This window comes from Ptychodera flava, chromosome 13 (assembly GCF_041260155.1).
Source record: "Ptychodera flava strain L36383 chromosome 13, AS_Pfla_20210202, whole genome shotgun sequence".
In the NCBI taxonomy this organism is placed as follows: Eukaryota; Metazoa; Hemichordata; class Enteropneusta; family Ptychoderidae; genus Ptychodera; species Ptychodera flava.
This window is the reverse complement of record NC_091940.1, coordinates 29,367,589-29,393,020: the sequence shown is the minus strand read 5'-3', so window position 1 is coordinate 29,393,020 and position 25,432 is coordinate 29,367,589. Positions and strand designations below refer to the sequence as shown.

General features: G+C 38.4%; 3 protein-coding genes across 8 annotated transcripts in view; 1 reads left to right on the top strand and 2 right to left on the bottom strand.

The window, feature by feature from the left end:
• LOC139148114 (sodium/myo-inositol cotransporter-like) overlaps window positions 1-6,564 on the bottom strand; it is a 35,151-nt gene extending 28,587 nt beyond the window's left edge. The window contains exon 1 of one of the 2 annotated variants that reach the window (XR_011555879.1): window positions 6,343-6,561. Coding sequence is in view for 1 of the 2 variants with exons in the window: in XM_070719412.1 (XP_070575513.1) it covers window positions 6,343-6,420 (78 nt within the window). In the remaining variant the exon portion in view is untranslated. Of the gene's footprint in view, window positions 1-6,342 lie in introns of both variants that reach the window. The other variant, XM_070719412.1, reaches the window with a different exon arrangement.
• LOC139148120 (reticulocyte-binding protein homolog 2a-like) overlaps window positions 1-25,432 on the top strand; it is a 581,355-nt gene that overhangs the window by 536,511 nt on the left and 19,412 nt on the right. The window lies entirely within an intron of this gene.
• On the bottom strand, window positions 13,469-25,206 carry LOC139148084 (uncharacterized). Of its 5 annotated transcripts, none has more exons than XM_070719374.1 (11): window positions 25,053-25,206; window positions 22,741-22,838; window positions 22,425-22,481; window positions 21,630-21,672; window positions 20,111-20,194; window positions 18,404-18,464; window positions 17,174-17,257; window positions 16,336-16,442; window positions 15,471-15,611; window positions 14,621-14,728; window positions 13,469-13,589 (listed from the first exon to the last, which is right to left on the bottom strand). In XM_070719374.1, exons 1-4 carry the CDS (start codon window positions 25,170-25,172, stop codon window positions 21,645-21,647), a joined length of 303 nt encoding a protein of 100 aa, XP_070575475.1. In that variant the 5' UTR covers window positions 25,173-25,206; the 3' UTR covers window positions 13,469-13,589; window positions 14,621-14,728; window positions 15,471-15,611; window positions 16,336-16,442; window positions 17,174-17,257; window positions 18,404-18,464; window positions 20,111-20,194; window positions 21,630-21,644. The 5 variants fall into 5 exon arrangements, with proteins under 5 accessions (XP_070575475.1, XP_070575476.1, XP_070575478.1 ...); XM_070719375.1 differs by having other exon boundaries at window positions 14,661-14,728; XM_070719377.1 differs by having other exon boundaries at window positions 16,336-16,439.

Sequence of the window (25,432 nt, the reverse complement as noted above, 5' to 3'; positions counted from 1 at the left end):
TCAGTGTCTATTTATACTGAAGCCTGACATCACCTCTATGGAATGAATCTTAATAGTCACTCAAGAGCCATTGACATATCTTACAATACAATAGACTTTCCTTCCTCACTGAGGCAAGGATATGTTTTCATTTTCCTTTGTGAATTTCACATGCCATTTTAATTTGTTCCTACCCTCATCGTGTGTACTAACTTGCACGATTTGTTAAGTTGTGGGAACAAATATAATATTTGGCAATAATGTCTAATTCATGTAGGAAAACTTTTAGTTAGATACATCATATGACAAGCCGTTAACATTCGCAAACGAGTAACCATTAATTGATTGGATCATTATTAATCGTAAGTATTGGGCAGATTATGTGATGGATTTCTTATGAATGAGGTGCATTTGCCGATATTCTAATGATACAGTCTACACATATTTTCAAGGGTCGATCATCCACTCTATTATCCTCACATATCTTTAACGGGGCTAACACATTCACCTGCCTCACGGAACAACACATCAAATTGGTAGATTAAAGGGCCAGTAATTGCAACTTTGGGGGATTTTTCACTTTTTTGTTTCTTATGGCAACTGCAAGTTTTTGTTCTACTCCAAAAAGCATGTTGAAACAACCACTATTTAGCTTGTAATCCAGGGCCACTACACCAATATGGAATGTATCACGTATTGTTCATATTTAAATTCTAGTCTGTACCATTCATCTGTCAATGATAAAAATGCAGTCTAAACATGTGCAGGCTGAGTTGACAAGCTGAATACTGTGTATCTCTACATACATTTGGGTTGTAGAACAAGAAACTGAATTCTTAAAATTAAAAATAGTGGTAAAAAAATTTATCAGAAGTATACAGCTGCTGGCCTTGTAAGGTAGTTCGCATCTCAAAATTGAAACTTCTAAAGTTTTGCTTATGCAAAGAAAACTTTCAATCATTACCTAGAGTCAAGAATACCATCAGGAGTCCATATTCATAGTTTGGGGTTATAGAGAAACACGCAATCTAATATTTACCTATTTCTGAAATTCAAAATAGTCACTGTGCAACTCTGCGTTAAACCTCAATAAGTAGAGGGATTAAGCTTGTAAACTTAATGGTAACAAATTTAGATTTCACAAAAAAAATCAAGTTGTGAAAATTTCAACAGGCTTCAAAATGAGTACATGAAAACATCAGATCAGAAAAGTACTGTAAAAATCTGAGTGCATGTCTGAAAAACTGTCAGCCACGCGTATATGTGTACTAAAATTTGACACAGCATCATCAGTCATGCACATACCAGCTTCAATGAAAGGCGATTGCCTTTAAAGTATACAAAATGAGTATACCACAAGGTTGTGCAGGAATTTCTGCCACATTCCTGCCGCAAAGTTTATGCAACAGCGCTTATTATGGAAGCCATGATACATATCCATAAAGAATGGCGTTTCATTGATGGGTTATGGGCATTATACATGATGGTATGTAATGAGAATCACATGCTACAAGCACGCATTCTGACAATTGCCTGGGTCAATATCCTAAACGCCTTCAAAAATTTTGAGAATTTCCTTTTGATCAATACATTATATAACTATATTTTCTATGATTATATACCAGAACACTCACAGTAAGACCAGAAAACCAAAGGTTTGTTGTTTGTAGCTGCAAATTCTCTTTTCAAAGTTGTTTAAAACTATAAGCGTGCGAAAAGAAACTTCTGCAATTTTTCTTGTCATTATTCATGTTTTTGTTACATCTTGACTTCATTTCTCGTTTTAGGATTAAATTGACGTTTTAATGCTCAGTGTCAGGATTTTCGCAAGGGAGGACGAGCCAGACCATTGGAATCTACATCAAGGTGTTAGGTGTAAATTATTTGCATAATTGCATATTAAATTCCTCTATATGTGCATTCTGATCCAGCAAAATCTTGTGGCATATAATCCTAAATTCACTTCCACTTTTAGGCCAGAAAGAAATTTTTGTTGTTATCCTGTAGGTTAAATTTTCTCTTTGATGGTTCAATTGGTGCAACAAATAGTGCAACAAATCAAGGGACAGTCAAGTGGCTGACTTGAAAAATTGCAACCAGAGGGATTAAGTTTTATGAGTATGAAATTTTTAAAGTATCTTAAACAAACTTAAAAGTTGGAAGGGAAAATTGCAGTTTGTTTTTAACTACCCTCCCACTACGTTTCGAAAATTTTCCCCTTCTACCAAGTATTTTCCCTTTTCACTGTTCACCACCGGGAAATTTCCCTGCTGTCCCTCTCACTCTCCCTGCTTAAACCTCCCCCTACATATTCCACAACACAAAAGTCCCAAAAGTCCCCACTACTTCTCAGTCTTTCATTATCAAATGCTTTTCACTCCCTAAAACAACAGAATCAAATTCCCTGCCTGCCAATTTCCTTTTCCAAGTTGACTACTTCAAGTAGAGTAAGTATGAAATATTGCTCACCCGTTGATAGCCATACCCAGATAAGAAAAAACTGCCAACCTGCTCAAAGGGTTGTCGGGGTCTTAAGTATAGTTGTGGTGAAACAGAAAAGAACTTAAAAACAAAATTTCTATCATCATCAGTGTTGCAGCTAGCAGTTTTCATTCAGGAGACACTGAGTCCCACTGCGGTTTATTTTGGGGAGTCATTTCACACATTTTGGGGACAAAATGCATAAGGTGTCAATCAAACTTTTTTTTATTTTTATTATAAATTAGTTTCACAAAACAAAATTCAAGCTACCGGAACAGCGTCAATGCTCTAATTTCAGGAAATTGTAACAGTATATCGTATCTGCCTCCAATCAGAGCTCAGTCAGACTACAATTAAAGGGACAAAGTCAGCCATTCAGGAATTTTGTTTGATGCAAGATACTACTTATATTGTTTGACATGTCGAAAGACACTGAATAAATGGGTGACCATGCATATATTTGACCCCGGTTTTAGACAAATTAAATGAAACCATCGCGAAAATGAATTAATGGTCATGACCATTAATTCATTTTCGCGATGGTTTAACGTATCGTGTCGAAAACCGGGGTCGAATATATGCATGGTCACTAATTCATTCAGTATCTTTCAACATGTCAAACAATACAAGTCGTATCTCGTCCCAAACAAAATTCATGAAAAATTGCCGACTTTGTCCCTTTAAGTGGGGCGTTTCAGTTACTTATAAGTAAATCAAAGCTTGGCAAGAACATGAACATGTCTCAAAATAATCATGCAAAACAAAGACTATCGTCAGTAAGTAAAATATATTACTTGCAGACTACACCAATTGAATACAGTCGACTCATGAGTGTGCCTGAGGTGACCAAACTCTATCCTTTCTTCTCATTTTCGAAAATCACACATGATATTGCCAAACGTTCCTGTTTTTATGAGTCCCATCAAAATAAAAATACAAATAAAAGTTCAACCGACCAACCCTTTTCTTTGGAGCTTGTTAACAGAAACACATAATACTTCTCTTACACTTAGCAAAACCCAAAACAATAATAACAGAATTGATCATTTTTAATTTAATGTCCTGTTCATTTAACTTCAACTAAATTGGACCCTGGGAACAGTGACAGCCCATCCCACTAAGAAATCTGACTTACCAACAGAAGTAAGCACAAACAGGTATATTGCTGACAAACATTTGAAAAGTTCGAGATTTTGTTAAATATTTATGGACAATTATATCATAGTAAAGTGCTGCAAACTCAAGATGGATAAACAAGAATAGAAAATGACATGGCCTCAAGTATCATTGGATCAACTTTGCTGGGGTCACAATGGAAAATTCCATTTCGACCTTTTGCCTGTGTATGAAATCGTTGGTAATAATAGAATTCAGTTTATATTCCTTACTTCGATACCACTTGTAACGTTTGTTTTTTTCTAAACGCTTAACTCTGTTAACAGTTAAAACAAATATGTCTAATTAGCCTTTGGTAATATGAGAAGCTATAGGCCTGAGGTGGAGGGTTTCATTCAGAAAAGAACTCCCAAGATGCACTGCAGAGCAGTGCATACAAAGTGAAATCGTTTCCCGCCAACATACATGTAGCAGCCGGCCCAGCAGATCATATTATGCGCCACAGCATAGCAGAGGGACCGTGTATGCGCGAACGTGTACTTTTGTGCGGGCTTACCCACGTCACAGTCCCTCTATTGGACTACACTGTGCCCACGTGTTCGAACCCCTGCATTGTGCAATTACAAGTGCTATTTTGCCTTTAGAAAAAGACAAAATAAAACACCTTTATGTGATTGTGTAAGGTCGTACACACCATCACGGTCCGGACCGTGACTCAGCAACAGTGAGCGGTGGGTGGAATATCGTGTGAACGTTTTCCATTTGTTTATAAGTAAGTAAGTAAGCCTTTATTGAAATCGTATCCAGTTGGATCTTGATCATAAAGTACAATAAAGGTTTTGCAAAAACAACAATGAAAGAGTATATATAATATATATATAAATATAAATATCTATACATGAGGTCAACATATTAAAGGTTCATAAATAGTTTACTTTGCCTTTTTCATTTTGTCTTGTCTGAGTTTAAAACATGTATGTATGTATTTTCCCAATTCACATAGTGATGCTTTATCTGTCCTTGAAAAGATGCTTACAAGGTCTTGTGTGCCTCTGAATGCGTTTTTACAAATGTTTAGTTTACTGAAAAAATCATGTCTAATGTCCGTGTATCCTTTGCAATGAAAAAGAAAATGTATCTCATCTTCTACTTGTTTGTTTTGGCAAATTGGGCATGCTCTGTCTATGACATCAAGGTTTCTATATCTACCTGTTTCTATGTGTAGTATTGTGCACTAATGCGTAACTTGCACAGGGCTGATCTGTGATCTGGGTTTTTTATACATGAAGGTAGCTTTCGAGAGAGAAATCTTTTTTCAACTCTCTGTATGTGCGAAGTTTATTTTTATGGTGCCCTGTCTGGTATCATCATGAATCAATTCAAATGCACATTTTTCAAATAGCTGTTTAACTTTTACATTGAAATTAGTTTTAAACTGTTTGTCATTTTCTATCTTTACATTCATGGCATCTCCAATATTTACGAGCAGCAACGATTGTTTAATTCCTGACACCCAATTATCTGTATGTGCATTGTCCAGTTGACAACCCAGATCATAAGCCTCACGAGTCAGTGTTGTATCAGATTTCTTACTTATTTTTAACCAATATTTGACCATTTATAAACACACGACACAGGGAAAGTCGGTGACGTGGAAGTACAACGTGATGATGATGTACAATGCACACGCTCTCATCAATACGTGCGGGATTTTCTCATCCACATCCCAATTACATAACCATCATCACTGCATTATGCTTTTGAGACGCAGGAAAAATTAAAATATGGAAGAGACAATGCTTCGTACAAATCATGGCCAATCATAGCCAAGCCCTGGCGTGTACGGTCGATCGCGTGTACCAGCATCAGCAACGAGTTTTACAACGAAAACACAACCTTCCTTGCGATGGCCACATCCATAGTGGCATTGACCCTCAATGACCCGCTATTAAAGTCTGTGTACGCAAATGAAGTATTTTCATACGCTCTCACTGTGACAGTGCGACAGTGAAAACACCGAAGGCCCTTCCCATCCCATGGCCTAACCACCGTCCCTCCACCCACGTCCCTTCCCATGGCCTAACCAAGGCCAAATATCATGTCCAAAACGTGGAAAAGGTTCGGGACGAAACGTTGGGAATCTAACAAACTAAAATGTAGCGATAATAAGCTCGCCATATATGCAGGACACCAACCGAAGCAAACAAGTTGAAATGAAAACAAACCCACAACAATTTTGAACAAAGACATGCACGTCATCACAATGCCATATTGACTAGGACTCAGTAATACTAGTTGCATTCTAACACAGTCCTGTGGTTGCATTCTAAGAATGTAGTCCTGTTCGTGTTCCTCAGAGAGACATAAACTTGACATCTACGCCCGGCGACGCTCTAAGTGCCGACAGTGCAGCGACTCCGAGAGTCACTGACACATTCGTCCGTTATAGTATAAGGCACATGGATACCAGATTGGACGCCTGTTTAATAACATTTCTCATTCATTGTGCTATTTTTGTCGAGACATATTATTTGGTTAACCAATGACAACGAGATGCGGCTGACAATCTTGGGCGATAGTGAAAAGAGGCTAACAAAGATGTAAATACTACCGATTGCAACAATGCCAACGTTTGTCCTATATACCGTCTGCACGTCTACGTTCCAGAAATTTCTTATGCGACGGCGCTCTAGACCCGCCTTTCAAGGCTTCTGAAGAGGGTCGACTCGATATGTCGTTTCATGAACGCCCGTATCCCATACTTACAAATAAACCGACGGCTATCACGCAGACGAAGTACGCCACAACCACCCCAATATCGGCTCCAGTCAGCTTCCGCTCCATCTTGACAACTTTCGCGCTTCCTAGTGTCTGAAAATCACACAAACATGGGTCCTGCGAGAAGACGCAGCAGTGTTGACGCCCCGAGTTGGTTCGCTGTACACCGTGTTTGTTGACACGTGCGCGTAGTATGGCAATATATCCTATACTACAGATGCGGTGCAGTGTAGCATGTCATCAACCAGTGAAAGGGCAATTCAAAATAAAATTCTTGTTTGTCAGCTCGTACATACGACAAAACGCGCGCCGGCCTTCAAACTCTTGTATGTGTTTACTTGTACTTGCAGATGGGGCATTTTTCTTGTCGTTGTTTGATGCTAGCAAATTGTACAAACACACAAGATAGCATCAAATTAATGCAAGAGTATGTTTATGACAAATTTTGTGATTCCCGAAGAACACCTTGGTAAACATATTTTTAAAAGGCATGACTGGGGCGGTGGGGATCGTGCTGGGGTTCGGGGTCTCCGTGCATTTGACTCCGAGGACGCTAGTACCAACATGACTAAGTTAAAATTGTCAAATCTGATATCTCGGAAATGCCGAATATTCTTAAATGATATTTTGTTGAAATGAAATGACTTAATTTTTCAACATATTCGGAAGAGAAGATGGAGTACCTGATGAACACAGATTCAAAAAAAGTGACCGACGATAAATTTATTTTGATGTTGCTCTCATCAGTTAGACGTAATTCTGCAGCTGCTCGAGGATTAGGCTAATGTTGCCAGTTTCAGGATATTTAGCAAGGCTGCATCTCTCTCTCTCTCTCTCTCTCTCTCTCTCTCTCTCTCTCTCTCTCTCTCTCTCTCTCTCTCTCTCTTAGTTGGAAACAAAGCGGTTCAGAAGTCTTGCTTTGATATCAAAGTCTAGCACGTAGGCCTATAGGGCCTACCTTTTATTATCCTACCATACTTGTCGAAATGCTATCGATCGAGGGCGGCGCAAAATATGGGCTTGATATCGTAAGACCCGTTTATGCACACTGGCAAACTTTGTTAGCCTTTACTACTGTGGCCGATCGATCGCTCACTCGAGCAACGGTGTGCGTACAGTGTTGTGCCCCGGGTGTTGTGCCTTTAAAGTCCACAGGTACGTAGGGATAAAACGACGATCAGAATCCGAAACGTTCATCCTTCACACTAATTTTATTCATATACCCATCTTTTGCGCAAGGATTTCTATATTTCAGTCACTTATATTCGATATTGTTGACTGGTTGGGAGTAAATTTGCAACAATTTTTACCTATAGGCCTAATTAGTCTAAGTGTAATCTGTATGCCTCGTTTTCCTGATATGTGTGTAATAGTATAGTCGGTGTGAGTGTCCGAAGGATGATGCCGCGTGCGTGTGTGTAAAAATAAACACTGTACAGTTCAGTGAGGGAAATGGATACAATAAACCTCAGTGATTACGGGCTTAACATTATCACTGCTCATGTTTCGTTATGACCAACCAATTTGATGTGAACATATGGGGAACATATGCTACTTGTTGACTTGTTGGGTTTCTAGTGCATGTCGTGGCGTCCTCTACTGTAACCAGAGGTAGCCACTTGAGCCTTAGACCCTAAAAAAAAGAATTAGAGTTTGCTTGCTTGCTTTTCTGTTTGTATTGTTTTTTCACATTTGAATTTATGATTTGGGATCAACGAGCTGACATTTACAGTTAAATACTGCGACGCCTGGAAACCAGGGTCCTTGCCTACATCCGTATGGCGATCGAGTTCACACGGGTTCATTATGAATGATAACCCCCGGGGGACATGAATGTTTGATCGTGCTTTATCTCGGGAAATTTACATGTAAACTACCCTTCCCCGTTATATGCACGAACGTACTGCGAGACCAACGATACAAATCTTTCGTGGCAGTTTCAGCGACTGAGGGTTGTAGAAGAAAATGTCGGTATTCTCATTTTTACTTAAAATTGGTGTTCACTTTGTAGAATTTAGCCATGTGTGATGCATGAGCCCTTAAATATGCATTCGACGCCGAGTTACACCTTTGAAAACTCCACATACATGCTGTATTAAAACGTGGCTTACCATAATCGGAGTTCATATTATGATATAGGGTCACAACGCGTCTGCGTGGTGTCATCATGAAAGCCGACCATACTACGTGAACTTCATCACCACTGCATGCCAACACGTGGTACTCCATGAAGCTGGGATTCGAAGGAATTTCAAATTTGCAGAAAACGCCAAGAATTCTGACTGATAAAGCATGAGGCGTGAAGTTACTACAAACATCGATGTCTACAGCACTTTCTCCTGTGATTTTACCGAGGCATCAAAGCCTAGTCATTGTACATTTTTATTACGTCCAAAAGCCATGAAAGTGTATCACCTTTGTACTCGTTTTTTCTTTTTAAATCTCAGTCTAGAATTATTTCAATTGAATCGAACAGAATTTCTTACATTTTTCGACAAGGAATTTCTGTGTACTCAAAGAACCTGTAATATTCTTATCGTATTTTCCTCGATTGTTTATCTCCTGTCTCAATTCCTCTAGTGCAAAGTTTTGACACGTTCACTCTACGGTACATATAGGTGTTGAAATCTGGAAAACTTGAAACATCCGTCGTGGTCACAATATACGAAATCAGCTCCAGATTTGCAAATATCCCAAAATAAATATTCTGAGAAGCGTGCGCAGAGACATTCAAAGAAGATTTGATTCGATCATGTGATACTAGTATCTAAAACAATGGCCAACGGTAACTTTAGTATTGGTCTCGTGATTTTACTCATAGAAAGTTTTATTAATTTGATTTTATTCATTTAATCGAATTCTCGATGAGTTATCGGCGGAACATGAAGAAATCAAAACTCTGAAAAGGAAAGTGGTTTTCACTCGGCGTCAATTTAGTTCCTGACATAAGCTTATTTACGCAATGGACAAAATGAAATATTTGCACGCATAAAGTACAAGGTGAACCTGAGAACATGTATGGAGTGCAAAGTTTACTTGAGTCCATCATGGGCCCGGAAGGGGTACATTATTGCAATTATTTTATTGTTTTGGCGATGCCAGTGAATTTGTAGATGTAGACAACATCTGGGACCACAATTCTGGTTAATCGGATACATTATCAGTAATAATCTGGGGGACAACATAACAAAATTCACTGGTGTTGACAAAGCTGCAGGCTAATATCCTTTCTAATATTGCATATTTAAAAGATTATCATTGGTACAGGCGTGCTCGATCCCGGGAGGCGTAAAATAAAGTAGGGTATACGTTTCAGTGTGTATGAGTAGTTTAAAGAACGGATACCATGCTAATGCGAAGTGATCAATATCGGAATACCCGGATGACACACAAAATATATCATCATACTATATACAGATGTTCCGTTTACTGGTATTCGGTTTCAGTCGCAGACGGCGAAGGAAAATCTATTGCGCGACAAATGTACACTCGATTCGAAGTCAAGCGAAGAACAGAAAACACCCGTCACCAAATCCTGGATTAATCTACTCCCTGTCGGAGTATTTTTTCGCCAAAAATCTCTGAAGGTAAAAATACTCCGGCAGGGACTAGACTATACTGGCCCTCTACATGTTCACTGTTATCGGTGTCGACATGTCATCGCTGGATCTATACACGCCATGAAATAACCACTATAGCGTTGACCAAATGCATGTCCTCACAATTCGTGGTTTCCTTTCGGGAAGACATTCAATCCTTCGGGTCTAGACTCTCTACTCGACGAGAATGTTTACACGACAGCTGTTCTTACATGATATATATTCGTTTGGATATCATTTCGATTTATTGTTTGTAAGCTCATAATTCAACACACTCTGATGTAATACTTGTCTCGGTGTGCAGGACAAGTACAATTACGGGAGAACCATTTGGTTTCTAGGGGTGGACGGGCTGGAGAAAAGTTACCGGCTGGGAAGAAATAATTTCATCCTGTAGTGGCTTGACAAAAAAATATACCAGCAGCTTTGCATTGTTTCTGCATGCGGAAAAAAGTAATTTGATGCAGTGACTGACAAAGAATAACAAATAATTGACGTCACGGTGACAGAAAAAAATTGTTGACATAGGCCTACTCATTTCCACCACACCCAGAAATTAAATGGTTCTCCCCTATTATTAAAGGCTGGTAAACCTGTGAACAGCAGGATGCGGTGTCTTAGGTTTGAGAATGGTTTGAAATATGCTTCTGAGGATTTGTGGTCATAGTTTGTCAACATTGGGAAACTTTATGCACTAAATTTGTTTGATATAGTACACACGATTTGCATTCTGCCGAACCCAAAGGTGTAAAGGCCTAAGTACGCTCTTTCGGATCCGAACTCGTCGAAATGGGTTTTTTGTTTTGCTTCATGTCAAGGGTCAGAAAGAATGTTTCGCCGTCTTCTATACTAACAACAGAGAGACGATGGAGTTCAGGAATAAGACAATCCCAAGATTTATCAGATCTTGCAAATTTTGAACACGGTTATTTCGATTCGACGATCATGGTATTGGATTTGCTTCACTGAATTCAGTCTTAAAAATAACAATAACAACTTTTATGTCTAGAATTCATTTGCCAGCAATAATAATATTGTACAGTTCACATATACGGGCACTATTGACAGGTAGCACAAAGTATTTCCCACGTGATTTAGGAAATAGAACGAGAATGAGTATTTCAGAAACAAGCTGGTACGGTAGTCTTATCGGTAAGGGAACAAATTTGCCAAGTGCTTGGCAACGTGACATTTCCGAACAAAAGTTGCGGCAAATGATGCTACACAATCACAATTCACTTAAAACTTCTGTGCTTTTTTTGTCAGTGTTTTGAATTGTTTCCAAAGGAAATATTAAGGTTTGTCTAGAAGTCTGATGGAGTTCTCCGACCATTTCCAATGCCGATAAACATCTCCGACTGGCTGTGGCTCATTCACAGGGGGACAAGGCGTTGTTAATCACAGCAAGAGTGTAAAAAATTAATAAAGTTATGATTATGAATTATGTTGATAAGATTTGATATTTCTATCATTAATCTTATACTTTCAAAGGTACCCTACTGCACTCAAATCATGTATGACGATTAGTGTTCTGGCCAAATTCACGCAGTTATAGCATACCTTGTTATTAATAAATTTTTGATTGCGAATATTCTCGATAAAAAAATCGATATTTCTGTTATGATTGGATACTTGTAAAAGGTACCTAACTGCACTAGAATCCTGAATGATGATCAGTATTTATGCCAAATTCATGCAGTTATGGTAAAGACCCTCAGAAATATGGTCAATATAGTCACTCGTTGCCCGGTCACAGTAGTGCCTCGGCAGTCTCTCAAAATTATTCGGTTTGGAGGAACAGCACTCTTGCTATGACTAATAACGCCTTGTTCTCCTATGACCCATGGAAAGCTTTGCTTTGCTTTAAAAGTAGGGTAATACGTGTGATTCACATGGTATCAAAGTCTTACAGGTTAATTCGTCCGAATAATAACATATAATTCTTTTGGCCCGATCTATGGAACCACAACCTGTGACCAGCCATGGAAAATAAGTCATAGAATTTGTTTTGTAAACCCATCGGATTATCACCTAGCTGACGAGTCAAAAACAGTTTGTCCTTCACTTTGCATACTAATTTACTACCTAACGGCGGCTTAATGCAGATATAGTAATATAATACATATCAGGCGCAGTGACAGATTTGGAAAGGCGCCTGGCAACGTATCATTTAGGGCTTGATAAGGCCGCTTTCAGACGATGGGAAATTATTGAAATGTTTCTTATAGGCAGACTGAGGTCATGTGTTCCCGGAGGTCAGACAAACTGACACGTGATCAAAAGATGCCCAGCCTCCGTTTCGCTCCATCTGTGAAGCTACAAATGATGGAAAAAAATGTTGCAAAAGTATTGCAGGGCGGAAAGGAAGCCCAACCCCGATTTAAATGCTAAACTGATTAATGATATTCACATTTCAAAATTATTAATATCTTTTGCTGCGACTAAATATGCTTGATCGGCCTGTACGGAAAAGATAGCAGTACTTTTAATTTTATCAATGACTGCGTGCCAAAGCCATGACCAAATGTTGCTCCGCTACAAGTGAAACTGAAGTAAAAAATGGTAGAGAGTTTAAAGTCAAGGACTTAAGTCTGGAAATAATGTGCATTTACTTTAATGTATGGGCCCTGGCTGTCAATCAGAAAAATGTTGAAAAATTTCTGCTGTAGACAAGAATAAAAATGCCCTGCATATCTGCCTGCCATTAAAGTTCAAACGGACAAGCTGCAATTTACAGATAGCTATTGGTAGTTCAAGTTTCCTCCAGTCCCTGTGGAGAGTACCCAAGGCAGTCAGCCAGTATATTGGATGAAATCAGAATTTGTGCGTTCATCATAACCATGGTTTAAATGGTAAGACTTTAAGCCACTGTCGTCTGGACTAGGCTGATCGCATCACAGTCCCGCTCAAAGAGCAACCTCAACTGTAATGGATCTATATCTTTGCAGTGATTGAAGTTACAGAAGGTATCCAATACACAAATATAAACCTGGCAATATGTTTTAGATTACAAGAAAGCAAACTTGGCCAAGAAAAATACGTTTCTCATCCTAGACATTCCAAAAACGATGCAGTGATGCAGGGTTCTCTCTCTCAATTTTTTTATTCTTCAACCAACAAGAATGCACAAAAAACATAGGAATGCATACAGAGATAAATGCACAGCAGTGTTGCTTCAGTATTTTTTTACAGCAAGTTCTGCTGTTTGACTTTTAGTGCAGCAATGCAGTATTGACAGCGTAACAGAAGTTACATATGTGTAGTTCTGAATGGAATGTTAGTGTCCATTATTTTGTTTAGTTTTATACAGCACTGTGTTCCGCACTATCGTTGCATATTTTTGCGCATTTCTTTTTATTTCCTCATGAGCAGAAAAAAACGGTTGACGCGGCAGGCCTGAACTGACACACAATAAGGATGAGAAAAACTTATTTTTCTTGGCCTTAGCTCTGATTTTGGGGAGAAGCTGTGGAAGGATGGGGTGGTAATAATAAAAATCAAACCACAAGTTGCCATAGAGTGCAATGAATTTTATTGTCACTTAAAATGTAAAGAGAACTTCTCCATTACAGGATTACATTGATAACGATGTAACATTTCCATAAAGAATCTTCTCAGCCTCTCACAACCGGAAATCTGTCAACAGAAAAAAGAAGTAGATAAGCAAAATACCAAGAAAAGTAACAGCTTAACATAGAATCTACCATCAGAAGTACCAGAAAACCATTATCTAAAATGTTGTGAAGAGTTTCTCAGAAACAACCAATCAACATTTGCATGTTTGCTCTGCCTGGGGCGGTTATTGAACATCATCACAGTAACTCAAAAAGTTCAAAATACCACCTGGGATCACAAATTAATCTCCAGATACAAGTATCTACAGTTCCTCAGGTTGGCAAAGGGGTGAGCATTGAGTCGGAATCTACTGTATATGACCAGCTCACATTTAATATGATTCACCGTTTAGAGACAAAAAAAATATTGTCATTTGAAAGTTGGAAGGGTACTGCCGTCGACTTGTCAATGGCGCACAGTCAGTCTGTCACCTCCTGGCACAGCTAGTTGCTGACTGCACTGAGGGACATGTGCAGAAATGTATGATACCAAGTCAAGGTCCAAAGCAATCCTGTGTAATTTTATCACTTCAAAACTAATACACTGGCACTGAATCTTTAAGCAGGAACTGGAAGTATCTTGTATCAAATGTAGACAGTTGTTAAAAGCAGAAGTATGTGGCCTATTTTCCACAAAGGGTATGGACTAAACATACATACATCCCCCCCTCCTGAATATAATATTTCCTACAAAATTCCTATTCCTATCAGAAGTTGTGGCTTAATTTCGGAAACATTTTGAGGTTCCCTTTGTCTTATCCTTGAATTCAAAAAAAGCCAAGTGTACGGGAATTCTGCTGGAATTGAAAGCTTACAAAAATTTTATATGTCATGGGGTCTAGGACTATAGAAGTTTATTTAGATGCAGTTTCAAAAAAATTCACAGAAGAGTTGAGGAAGCAATGTAGTTTGAACTATTTCACATCAACAGAAAAATTTACTAGATTAGACTGACAGTCAAATATTTGGTCATGCACTGAGAGGGGTTATGATATATGTACATTTTGATACAGTTATGAAATATTGCAAACGATAACGCCAACGCCAACTGACCCAGTTTGCAAAGGAATGCAGTCATCTGACAAACACTTGCCTCACTATCACAGGTTTCATCCAGGCTTGAGGTCAAAGGTTTGACTTCAAATGGCAACTGTGGAATCCCTGAAATAGAAATGAACTGCACTCAGACACAGACAAGTTGATTTTATTCTCAGTATAAAATAGCATTAAAGAGGCATGGGTGAAGTTTCTCAGTACAACCAATCAACATGGCTTTGTCAGCCTGGGGCGGTAAGTATCATCATAGAACTTCACAGATATAATTATATATTCACAAAATGGCAGAGTGTGCAGCATTAACAGACATTAACAATGCACACAGTCAGACCAAGGTAATCTCGGAAGGATTTTGTTTTCTTGAAGGAGTGCCAGAGACATGTATTTATAACTAATGCACTTTGTTGTGCTATATTTAAAATTCACAATCAGCCAGGTATTTGTTGGCTGATTATAAAAGGAATTGTTTACTGGCAAAATTCTGTGATTACTTGAAAAGCATATTTTAAAAAGCTGACAGCTTGTCCATAAATCTCATTGACAATACTACCATATGATAGTTGGATTGTATCAGAGTTCACAAAAATGAATAAACTTCTCATTGTTTTAGAGTGAGATTGACTGCATTGCTGCAAATCATCAAAAAAGAAAGATTATATTTTCCGTAAACAGAGGTTTTAGAGAAGCAGAAAGCAAGCCCAACTTTCCAGAGTATAATGATATGTTAAGTTGCTCCATCAACGATGTCAGGTTTCATGAAATTATTTTAAAATTGGCAGACAAGACTATGCACATTTTATCAGCATTGAAAGCTTTAACTAAATGGGACCGTGCAGAGTTGGCTTACCTGTGAGTTTATCACGACATTTTCAAGGTCAATGTCATCTATGGGTATTACCAAACTTCAACCATTCATTCATTCCTTGCCAACCACGTGATATTTCCAGAAAGTCTGCTTTGTCAGCATCAAACTGCAACTGTGGACTCCCTGAAATGGAAATGAACTGCACTCAGAATAGTAACAGAAAGGTTGATTTTTTTTCAATAAATAGCATTAAAGAGGCATAGGTGAAGTTTCTCAGTACAACCAATCAACATGGCTTTGTCAGCCTGGGGCGGTAAGTATCATCACAGAACTTCACACATATAATTATATATTCACAAAATGGCAGAGCGTACAACATTAAAAGACATCAACAATACACACAGTCAGATGAAGGTAATCTTGGACGGATTTTTTTTTTCTTGAAGGAGTCGCAGACACATGTATCTATAACTAATGCACTTTGTTGTGCTATTTATAAAATTGAAAAGCAGCAAGGTGTTTGTTCGCTGATTATGAAATGAATTATATCCTGGCAAAATTCTGCGATTACTTGTACAGCATTTTTTAAAAGATGACAGCTTGCCCATAAATCTCATTGACAATACTATCTTATGATAGCTGGATTGTATCAGAGTTCACAAATAAATAAAATTCACATTGTTTCAGAGTGGAATTGACTGCATTGCTGCTTATCATAAAAAAAGGGTTATAGACGTTTTGAAGAATAGAAAGCACGCCCAACTTTCAAGAGCATAATAATATGTTTAGTCGCTCCATCAACAATATCAAGTTTCATGAAATTATTTTGAAATTGGTAGACAAGATAATGCACATTTTATCAGCATTGAAAGCTTCAAGTATATGGGACCGTGCAGAGTTGGCTTACCTGTGAGTTTATCACATTTTCAAGGTCATGTTTATCTGTGGGTATTACCAAACTTCAACCATTCATTCATTCCTTGCCAACCACATGATATATTTCTAGAAATTCTGCTAAAATGGAGACAGAAAGGTAACTGGTGATGTGGCGTGAACTATTACACATTAAATTTGTAAGAAAAAAAAAAGACTGGTTAAAGTCACATTCAGAAAGAGTGTATCTTCAACACTTTCCTTTATTTGTGGAAAGTTATCAGAACAGGTCTGAGAATGTATTCATCATACTGTGACTTTTCCAGACAAAAACCAACCATGCTAACATATGGAGAGGTCAATGTGATGGCCACACACAAGTGAAAGCCTACCTTTGGCAGTGTTTGCACTGCTGAAAATCATTTTTTTGACCATGTCGTGAAGGTAGACACATATTCTGACTCTAAAATATTCACAATACGTTTTGGTGTACCACTTGTGCGGGCTTATTTTGAAGCTTATGGAGTAAGTAACATTTCACCAACTTATTTGTGAAAATCGAAAATTTCATCTTTCCCTACAGGGATAACAAAGGGATGGTGGCCATTATGAATTTCAAATGACAGCAAATAATGGGTAATGTGTTAATTTAGCACCAAAATATTGCTCTGTGACTCTGCCAATTTTCATTCTTGATTTCAAAAGTGTACTTTTTCCTTGTAAACAGAATTTAGTTAAGCCATATTGTTTTCAAGGGGATTTCAATAGGTGGTTGGACCTATATACAAACAAACACATGGGCGAAAATGGCAGTATCCCATCAAAAGTAATCGGTGACAACATTACCACAAGTTGGCAGGGTACAAACATACCTCATCGGTTTCAACTCTGCAAACACAGACATAAAAATCTCAGCGACTCCACACATGCAGCTCCCCTCTTGCGCAGATGGAAACCTGTTGTGAAGCAGCAAAGAGTTGGACGTGTATTATCAACTCTCTGAAGGATGACAGACCCCAGATGATTTAATTTATATGGCAAAAACCTGCACTGAGCTCAGTCTTTACACATTCTGTAATCATGAGACGCAAATCTCAAATCATACGAACGAGACATTATCTCATCTTTGCTCATAAAGAAGTCGATAAAAGTCAAATTGTGGCCTGTTGGACTTCCATTTAACCCTTTCACTTCTAAAGTTTGATTCCACTCAATTGTCTTCCATGACAAAGTTGGACTTCTACACAGGGAAATAGGGGTGATTGGGTGAACTGAAAGAGGGTAATTCTGTTCCCTTTCCAGTTTTTAGCCAATTTTGAAATAAAAAGTCTACATTTCTTCTCTGGTTCTCACAAAATAAATGAATTAGGTTAAAATGTTTCATAAACCAAGATGTTTTTTGTTCTCTGCTTTACTTGAGAATGAAAAACAGTGCATGATTTTTAGGCCAGTGAATAGTCAACATTGATGATTTCACAGCATATTCAATCAATACTCATTAATACTTTGGGGCTTCAGACAGACCATTCATATAAACTTGTATCTACCAAGCTTAATCATCATATTGCAGACAGCATGCCTTTTGTGTTGTTCAGGGCATTTCATCTAAGGAAAGCTATGTTAAAATTCTACCATGTGGCATACCCAGCCATATAACAGAAGTTCTGTTAATAAATAGCACATAACCTAGACTACACGATTTTGAGCAACTTCATGGCTCCGTGAAGGTCATTGCTCCATTAATTAAAACCTGATGAGACAGTTGCCATGGAAATTAAAACCTCATGAGACAGTTGCCATGGAGAAACGCCATGTCAGATTAAAACTCATTTTGCTGTCATATTCCTGAAATTTTGCATAAGACTGGGTTAACTTCAGGAACAGCACCAAATGAACCAGAAGGTAAAGTTGCAAAGCTCGTATAATTTTTTAAAGACATACTCATGAAAATGTGTACTTGCAGTTTTTCCAAAAATGTTATTATCTCATTGAAGTTACACTGTTGCAATGTGAATTTAAACGCTGCAAATAAAACTCAAAATATTGCAGACTTGGCAACATGAATCATGCATATGACCTAGTAAATTACCAACTACACCCACCTACTCACGAGTCCTCCTTTAACTGCTGTATGTCATTGGGAATCCAAGGGTTGGTGAATGCCTGAAATGGCACACACAAAGGACAAAGAGAAAGGATCAGTCTTTGGCAGCAAGATGAAAGACCAGTCTTTGAGGTCAATAAATCATATCAAACACTTGACCATGAAAAGTAGTCAGCCACAAAAAGGTTGCTAAAAAGGTCTCAGAGTCATTCAGGATGTCAACAGCATTTTCTGACATATGCTTGTCAATATGGAAGATCATCATTGGACCTCTTGAACGAGGACAACTTGTGGCATTTGCAGTTAGAATTGGCAGTGAATGTTCATTACTGGGGGAAATTGGTGTCACCTTTGAGCAGATTTTCCTTCAGTACGTTGAAATTTTACAAAGTGTTGCCTCGCTGCCACAACATGTATGCAGGAAGCAATGTCACTGTTGACAAATGAATTCCAGTCTGGACTGAAATTCAGTTTTCAACAATAACAATGGACATCATGCACATACAGCAGTGTCAACAAGTTGAACACGAGGCATTTCGGCATGACTGCAGGCATAGGAAAAGAAACTGAACTTCTCAAACAAAACAAAAGGACCATAAAGTAAATATGGGCAGCTACATCTCATACAGCTTTAATTAAAGGAATATGTGCCTCGAATGTAAGACTTACACCCATGCTCAAACTTTCCTCAGTGACAACTTCAACTACTTCGTATTCTCTCGCTAAATCCAGAATAACACTCTGGCGTCACCGTGCAAAATTTGGTACAAGAAATAAAAATTACTTGAATTTACAGATATTTGAAATTCAAAATGGCTGCCATCCCTATGTTATCTCTATGGAGAAATATAAAATTTTAAATTTTTAAAAAATTACGTCCATGATATTTCCAAGAGCTTTAAAATAACCCTTACAAATGGTAGACCAGAGAAGTATCGAAAAGATTTTGAAAGTCACAATATCTGTCTCCGAGGTGCATTCTACATTAAACTTTACTCAGTTGCTTTTTCACATGCGAGGTACTGTAGATACTCAGAATTGTAATGTGGACTGAGGGTAACTTTGCTCCATCACAAGAGCTGCTTTGCATATCCTTCAAGGCTTCACACAGTGATGTCAATCCTTGAAATTCCAACGGCGCCTCACTGTGTCAAGGATTATAAAATCAACTTACCAGTAAATATTCAAAAAATTGTTTACAGTGAAAAAGACAATTTTCAAAGCAATGGACACTGTTATGAAACAATGCTGCATTTTTCACACATTCTGCAATAACGTTTTGTAAAATCAAACAATTTTAACAAAGTAAAGAATGGAATTACTGTTTACTTTCATTTTTGTCTGCGGCTTTTGATGGTCAATACTCTGTCCTGGATAATTGTGCAAAGTACATAAAACAGATACACACTGTATGGTATGAAACTAAATTTTGAACACCTGGGGTTAAAAGTACCGAGCACTACAGTTAGTTGAAGATTGTTCAGCATGAGAAGGGCACTTAACACACTTCAACTTTTATGAATCAAGTCTGAGTACAAAAGATATGATCACCTCCTGACCGATCTCTCAAGAAATAAGTACGAACTTGTCACCCAGCAGACGTATTTTACACACTGAATCAATGAAAAACACGGCATTGAATGTCGCACAATGAAGCCTGCTTCTGAGGGGCCATTTTGTGAAAGGGGTATGAAGTACTACTTACCAAAGACGTACTTGACTCCAAGGTCATTTAGCCCTCATCAATCTACTCTGAAGGACTTCAATCAGCAGCGCACAGCTTACAAATCTGTTCAATAAATCAGGGAGAAACATGAGCCTAGCTCAGAGAATTCACAGCATAGCTGACAGTGACAGGTTTGCACGTTGAGTTTAAGCAGACCAACGAGGGCGGTACTACATAACTTCAAGGAAGCCCTCCTAAAATATATCCTAGCTCCTTATGGTCAAGTTCATAGGGATGATTATTGGTGATTGGTTCATGTTGCTTTGTTAGACTTATGAGTGAATTTGAAAGGTGTAAAAAAATTCTAGAACTGGCTAGACAAGATCCGCCCAAGTCAAAGTGAGATCTATGACACGAGCAGAACTCTGAAAATACTTTGATTACGAAAGTGAAATTTCAAACCCATGTGGAAAGGATACGCTATGACTGTTCATCCTTAGGCTATTCAATGGGTGTTGTAATTAAATTATTTTGCCCTCAACTTTGTAGTCACGTCTCAGGCATAGAAGAGTGTGCTGGCTGCAACAACAACCAGTGTGCCCTCTGACCATTTTGCAAACATGATTTCTGGAAATGATGCGTCACTTTGAGGAACTGTGGAAATTTCTTTGCGTCAGCCCCAAATCATCACATGTCAACTAAAAATTTATGACTTAGTGGGCACACTGATAACCTTGTAACTGTTTACAGTATTCACTATGACCTTGTCTCAGACCATAAACAAAAGGTTGCTTAGTTTTTGCACAGGTAGCTCCTGGGGGCGCTCTACAAATGAAATACTTTCAGTGGGAAGTTTACATCCGGGTTCAAGCAAAACTTTCCAAACAGCTTGAAAGCTCAAACTTCAAGTAAATTTTGACAGGCACTGCTCTCGAGAGAAGAGAGGATGTTATGTCAATCCAAAGACTGGTCTCAGATCAAGTCTTTCAACAAACTATTTCAGATATATGCTTGTCAAGTTTGATCATCATTGACCATGAATGGAAAGATGGAGGAAATTTGAGTCCTCATATTTTCCTCTAAGGGGATTACAGTTCAAAATTGCAGAGATGAATTCAGTTGGAAGTGTGCTAAATTTTCTGAATTATTCTACAGGAAAGTTGCAATAACTTGATATGACATCTGTTTAATTGCCTTGTCAACAGTTTGAATGTGAATAATTTGACTTGTCAAAAATTTGTAAAGCTATTGGTAGCTGTTTTGTATTTTTAATGCATTGTAATTGGGAGATGTAATGAAGCAGAACAACCCAAGCAACAGAAAAACTTTCAAACTGTCAGGAAGAAATTTGCTGTTAACTTCACCCATCTTTTGTTTGTGGGGATCTCATACATCTGAGCAATGAAATTCTGTTTGTCAAAAGCCATATAGTTCTCCTCTGATCAATGCACAGGGAAAATATGACAAATTTTAAATTATGACTGTTGGTGGCAATGTCCAGATGTTATTTCAAACACTACTTTTCTTCCCAGAACAAAAATAATTTTGATTTTATTACCTTCAATTTGCTTCATCAGACGTGCAGAGACTTCAAACTTTTCCTGGGAAGAAGATGAATACATTTCAGTGATACAGTTTTTGAGATGAACATGGGCAGCGATACAGTGTGTGTAGTGGTGCCACTCAGTAGAAGGTTAGCGTTGGAACGAAGAATTTTCTTCACCGTTCTTTCGTTTAGAACTCAAAGCGAGCTAGGATTATCGAGTCATCACTGTGGCAAGATGTGATTCAACTGTGTGCAAAAAAGCATGTGCATGTCCTTTTTACTTAAATTCAACGTTTAAATTATTTGATCAATATTCTATACGACCATGGCCAAGACAACATAGCATCTTTTACAGCAGCGTTTTTAGTGAGGCAACATGACTGGGCAACCTTTTACTTTACCATTCCACTCCAACCCCCCCCCATCTCAAAATAAATAAACTGAAAGAGTGAATTTTCACCAATATCCTTTTCATTATGTCATTGTTACATCTTTACAGTGTTCTACAGAGTGTAAGCTTGCATGGTCAACACAGCATGTATGTATGGTGTGTGATGTTTGTATGCGACAGTTAATAAATTTAATAGAGTGAATTCTATCTGGACCTATATTTACTTGTAAACAACAGTGTGTGTTACTGTCAGTACGTTTTACTTGACTTGACCAAGAAACTGCAGTTGATAGCACGAAGAATAAAAAGGAGAAAAAACAGAAAATTTACAGTTATCTAAGCTTCAAACATTGACAAAGAATCCTGAACCACCAACTATTTCTCTGTGAACAGACTTGTAGAAAAAAAGAACCAACCTTTCACTGTATTTTCCTGCATCCCATACTGGAAAGACATGACATGTCACACGGATCCTGTGGAGACAATAAAATGAAGACTATGATTGGGGGCTTTCAACTGACAAATGTGAACTTCCCTCGGCTTGCAAACAAAGCCACTCAGAAGGGTTAGCGTTGGAACGAAGAGTTTTCTTCACCGTTCTTTTTGTTTTTGAACTCAAAGCGAGCTAGGATTATCGGGTCATCATCGTGGCTGGACAAAATACTGCAAACCATAAATATCAATAATAATCTGTTCTTCAGTGAAATGAAATAATCATGATTCTACACTTACAAGTCTTCTGGAAGTGCTTGTTTCACAGCCACATCTTGTTCCATCTTATCATATTGCATCTCTGCAAGCACTTCAACTTGGCCTAGATTTGAGTTTCTCTGCAATGAAATATTCAAGAGGACTGTGGTAAGAATTTGCTGGATTTTGCTGTGGACCTCACAGTACTAGAGATTTCCCATAATACGTCATGATTTGTACCAACGTAGATTCCCCTGTGAAGTCTACCATGTCTCCTATGTGTAGACAAATTCCTGGACTAGTTGTAAAAATTCTGAAAACGTACTTTTAAAAACACCTTTCTTCTGAATTCCCATTTTAAAGGATTACGAAAATTGTGCTTGATTGGGAGAAGAGGAAGGACTTTTGTAAATTTTCCACTGATTGTGTCCTCAGCTATACAGAATAAAGTGATGGAAAGTAGGGAGACTAGTTGCACCTGTTTTATGAAACAAAAGGATATTGATTTTTTCCAAATAGGAAAGACAACAGAAATTTACATGCTAACTTTTTTTCAGAGAATGACCCCTTCAGTTGGTCATAACTTGCTTCCGAAAACTGTGACATTTGTAGTACCTGCACAATGTGACTTTTATGGTTATTTAATGGTTTCTTTGAAATTTATACTACAATATTTCAACGTACTTTTAATAAATATAATTAATCAATTATCGTGAGACTTCACATTATTGCTTTTGCACAGAACTGAAAAAGTTATAAGAAAACTAACGTCGTTTGTACAAATCAAACAGCATTGTGGGTAATTTAGTGTACTGTGTACCTTTGTCTCAGGCGTCGCGCACGCTGGCACGAAATGTGTACAATTGTATTCAAACTCATGAAGAAGTATTAAGTATACCCTTGAGGATTTCCCAATACTCCACACAAATAGCCTTGCCATTAGATTCAGTTATCACCTTAAATATCACCATCAGCGAATATCATCCCTCACTTGGATGTGTGAAGGCGCCATCTTTCTCCAGACAGATATGGTGCCCTTCTTATTTGTGCTTCAGGTTGAAGTTCAGCAAGGAAACTGACAAATTAGATATGCCAGGGTATTGCCATTACTAAAGGTTTCATTACATTTATACACCACAAAGGAGGGACTCGTGCAGAAGTGTATAACTGCTAAGTTTCAACTCATGATAGTGGGTGTAATACTTCTGCCTACTTTGACAAGACTCGCTACTTCCCTTGAACTTGCCACACTGTCACTATTCAAAAATTTGTTGGTGGCTGGCACAGGTGTTGAAATGTGACCATACTATCACATTCAGCAGAAAGAGTGATATCTGTGTCACCAAAATGTATGTCTTCCATGACATTGACAATACACATGGAGGTACATTTTGAAACAGTTCAAGCATTGAGGTAGTAGAAAACTGCAGCTACCTCCAATCACAATGTTTGGTGTTTTTATTCATAGGTAAAATGCTTGTATATTAGGAAGAGACCTTTAGATTGCATCTTCTGACGTAGCCACTTTAAAAGTACCTCCTAGGGGTGAGGGGGTGAAATTAACTGACCCCCCTGGTAGTAAGTTTACAATTAATCACTCCATTTGGAGACTACGGAGCCGGGCGAAATTCCATGCTGCTGCCAAAACCCAGAATGTACATTCTCCTACACACACTGGTGGGCAGTATGCCTGAACCTGGTCCCCAAGATGTCCCATCTAAACATAGGAGCTACCACCTGTACTTTCGGCTGTACCTCAACTCATGTCTCACATTCAGGGTAGTCCCATCCTATCTCCATGCGGACCTTAACATAGCATTTCTGCACACGAAACCGACAGAAATTGCCAAGAAATCACGATGGGTGGTTATTGTTAATGTAACACCTGCCAAAGAAACTTTAAGTTTTATTACATGGCCATGCTAAAGAGTAAAAGTGAACGACGGAAGTTGCCCACTCTGAGTAAATCTTTGAATGAAAAGCCACGTGGTCAGTGTCTGGCGAGCACGTGGTACGGGGTGAACAGGTATGGTTTCAACGGAGGAAGATTCAAAAATGGCTAGATTAACCTTAGTCAGGTCCCTACATCAAATATTGTTAACGCTAATAAAGCTATTGACTTGAAAGTCTCCTTTTTGATTCGGTAGGTTAACCGAACAATTGACCTGGTCGTGCATGGAGCGAAATATGGAGGTACTGGCGATACTCAATGATCATGGCCGTCGTGCATGCATAACTCAACTGCTCTGTGAATGCTGAAGCGGCAATGCTTTTACAAAATACCCAACAATCACCGTAAAATACAGTTGCAATTCCTGAGAATATAAACAGATCACTATCGTCTTTCATCTTACCATTTCTGTGACGTTATAAAGGCATTTAGTCTGGTTCCCTTGCCACATTTGTGATTGTGCTGCAAAACGTGGCTTCCCCTTCGGGCTTCTTCCTCTCAAATGCGCGATTTTAGTGCGCATGGTATTTGCGCCCTCAATGATTCACCGGACTTTATCTTTGTTTAGTCTGGTTCCCTACCCCATTTCTACCGCTGGCTGCGCTGTCAACAAAAATAGCGTCCCCTTTTTCCGCAGCCAGCGGTAGAAATGGGGCAGGGGACCAGACTAACTGTAAACCTTTGTTTCGTTCAACTGTTCAATAGTTAGGCACTTGCAGATTAGGTAGTACCATCAACAATCCTTGTTTCGCGCCATCAACGCCATTCTCCCTCCAGAAGACT

Bases quoted from the DNA above. Each gene is read 5' to 3' on its own strand.
- LOC139148084 (XM_070719374.1), bottom strand. From the start codon at position 25,172: ATGCGCACTAAAATCGCGCATTTGAGAGGAAGAAGCCCGAAGGGGAAG. The intron at 22,482-22,740 runs GTAAGTGTAGAA...TTGTCTCCACAG, and splicing joins CAAGCACTTCCAGAAGACTT to GATCCGTGTGACATGTCATG. The intron at 21,673-22,424 runs GTTGGTTCTTTT...TCTTCTTCCCAG, and splicing joins GCAGGAAAATACAGTGAAAG to GAAAAGTTTGAAGTCTCTGC.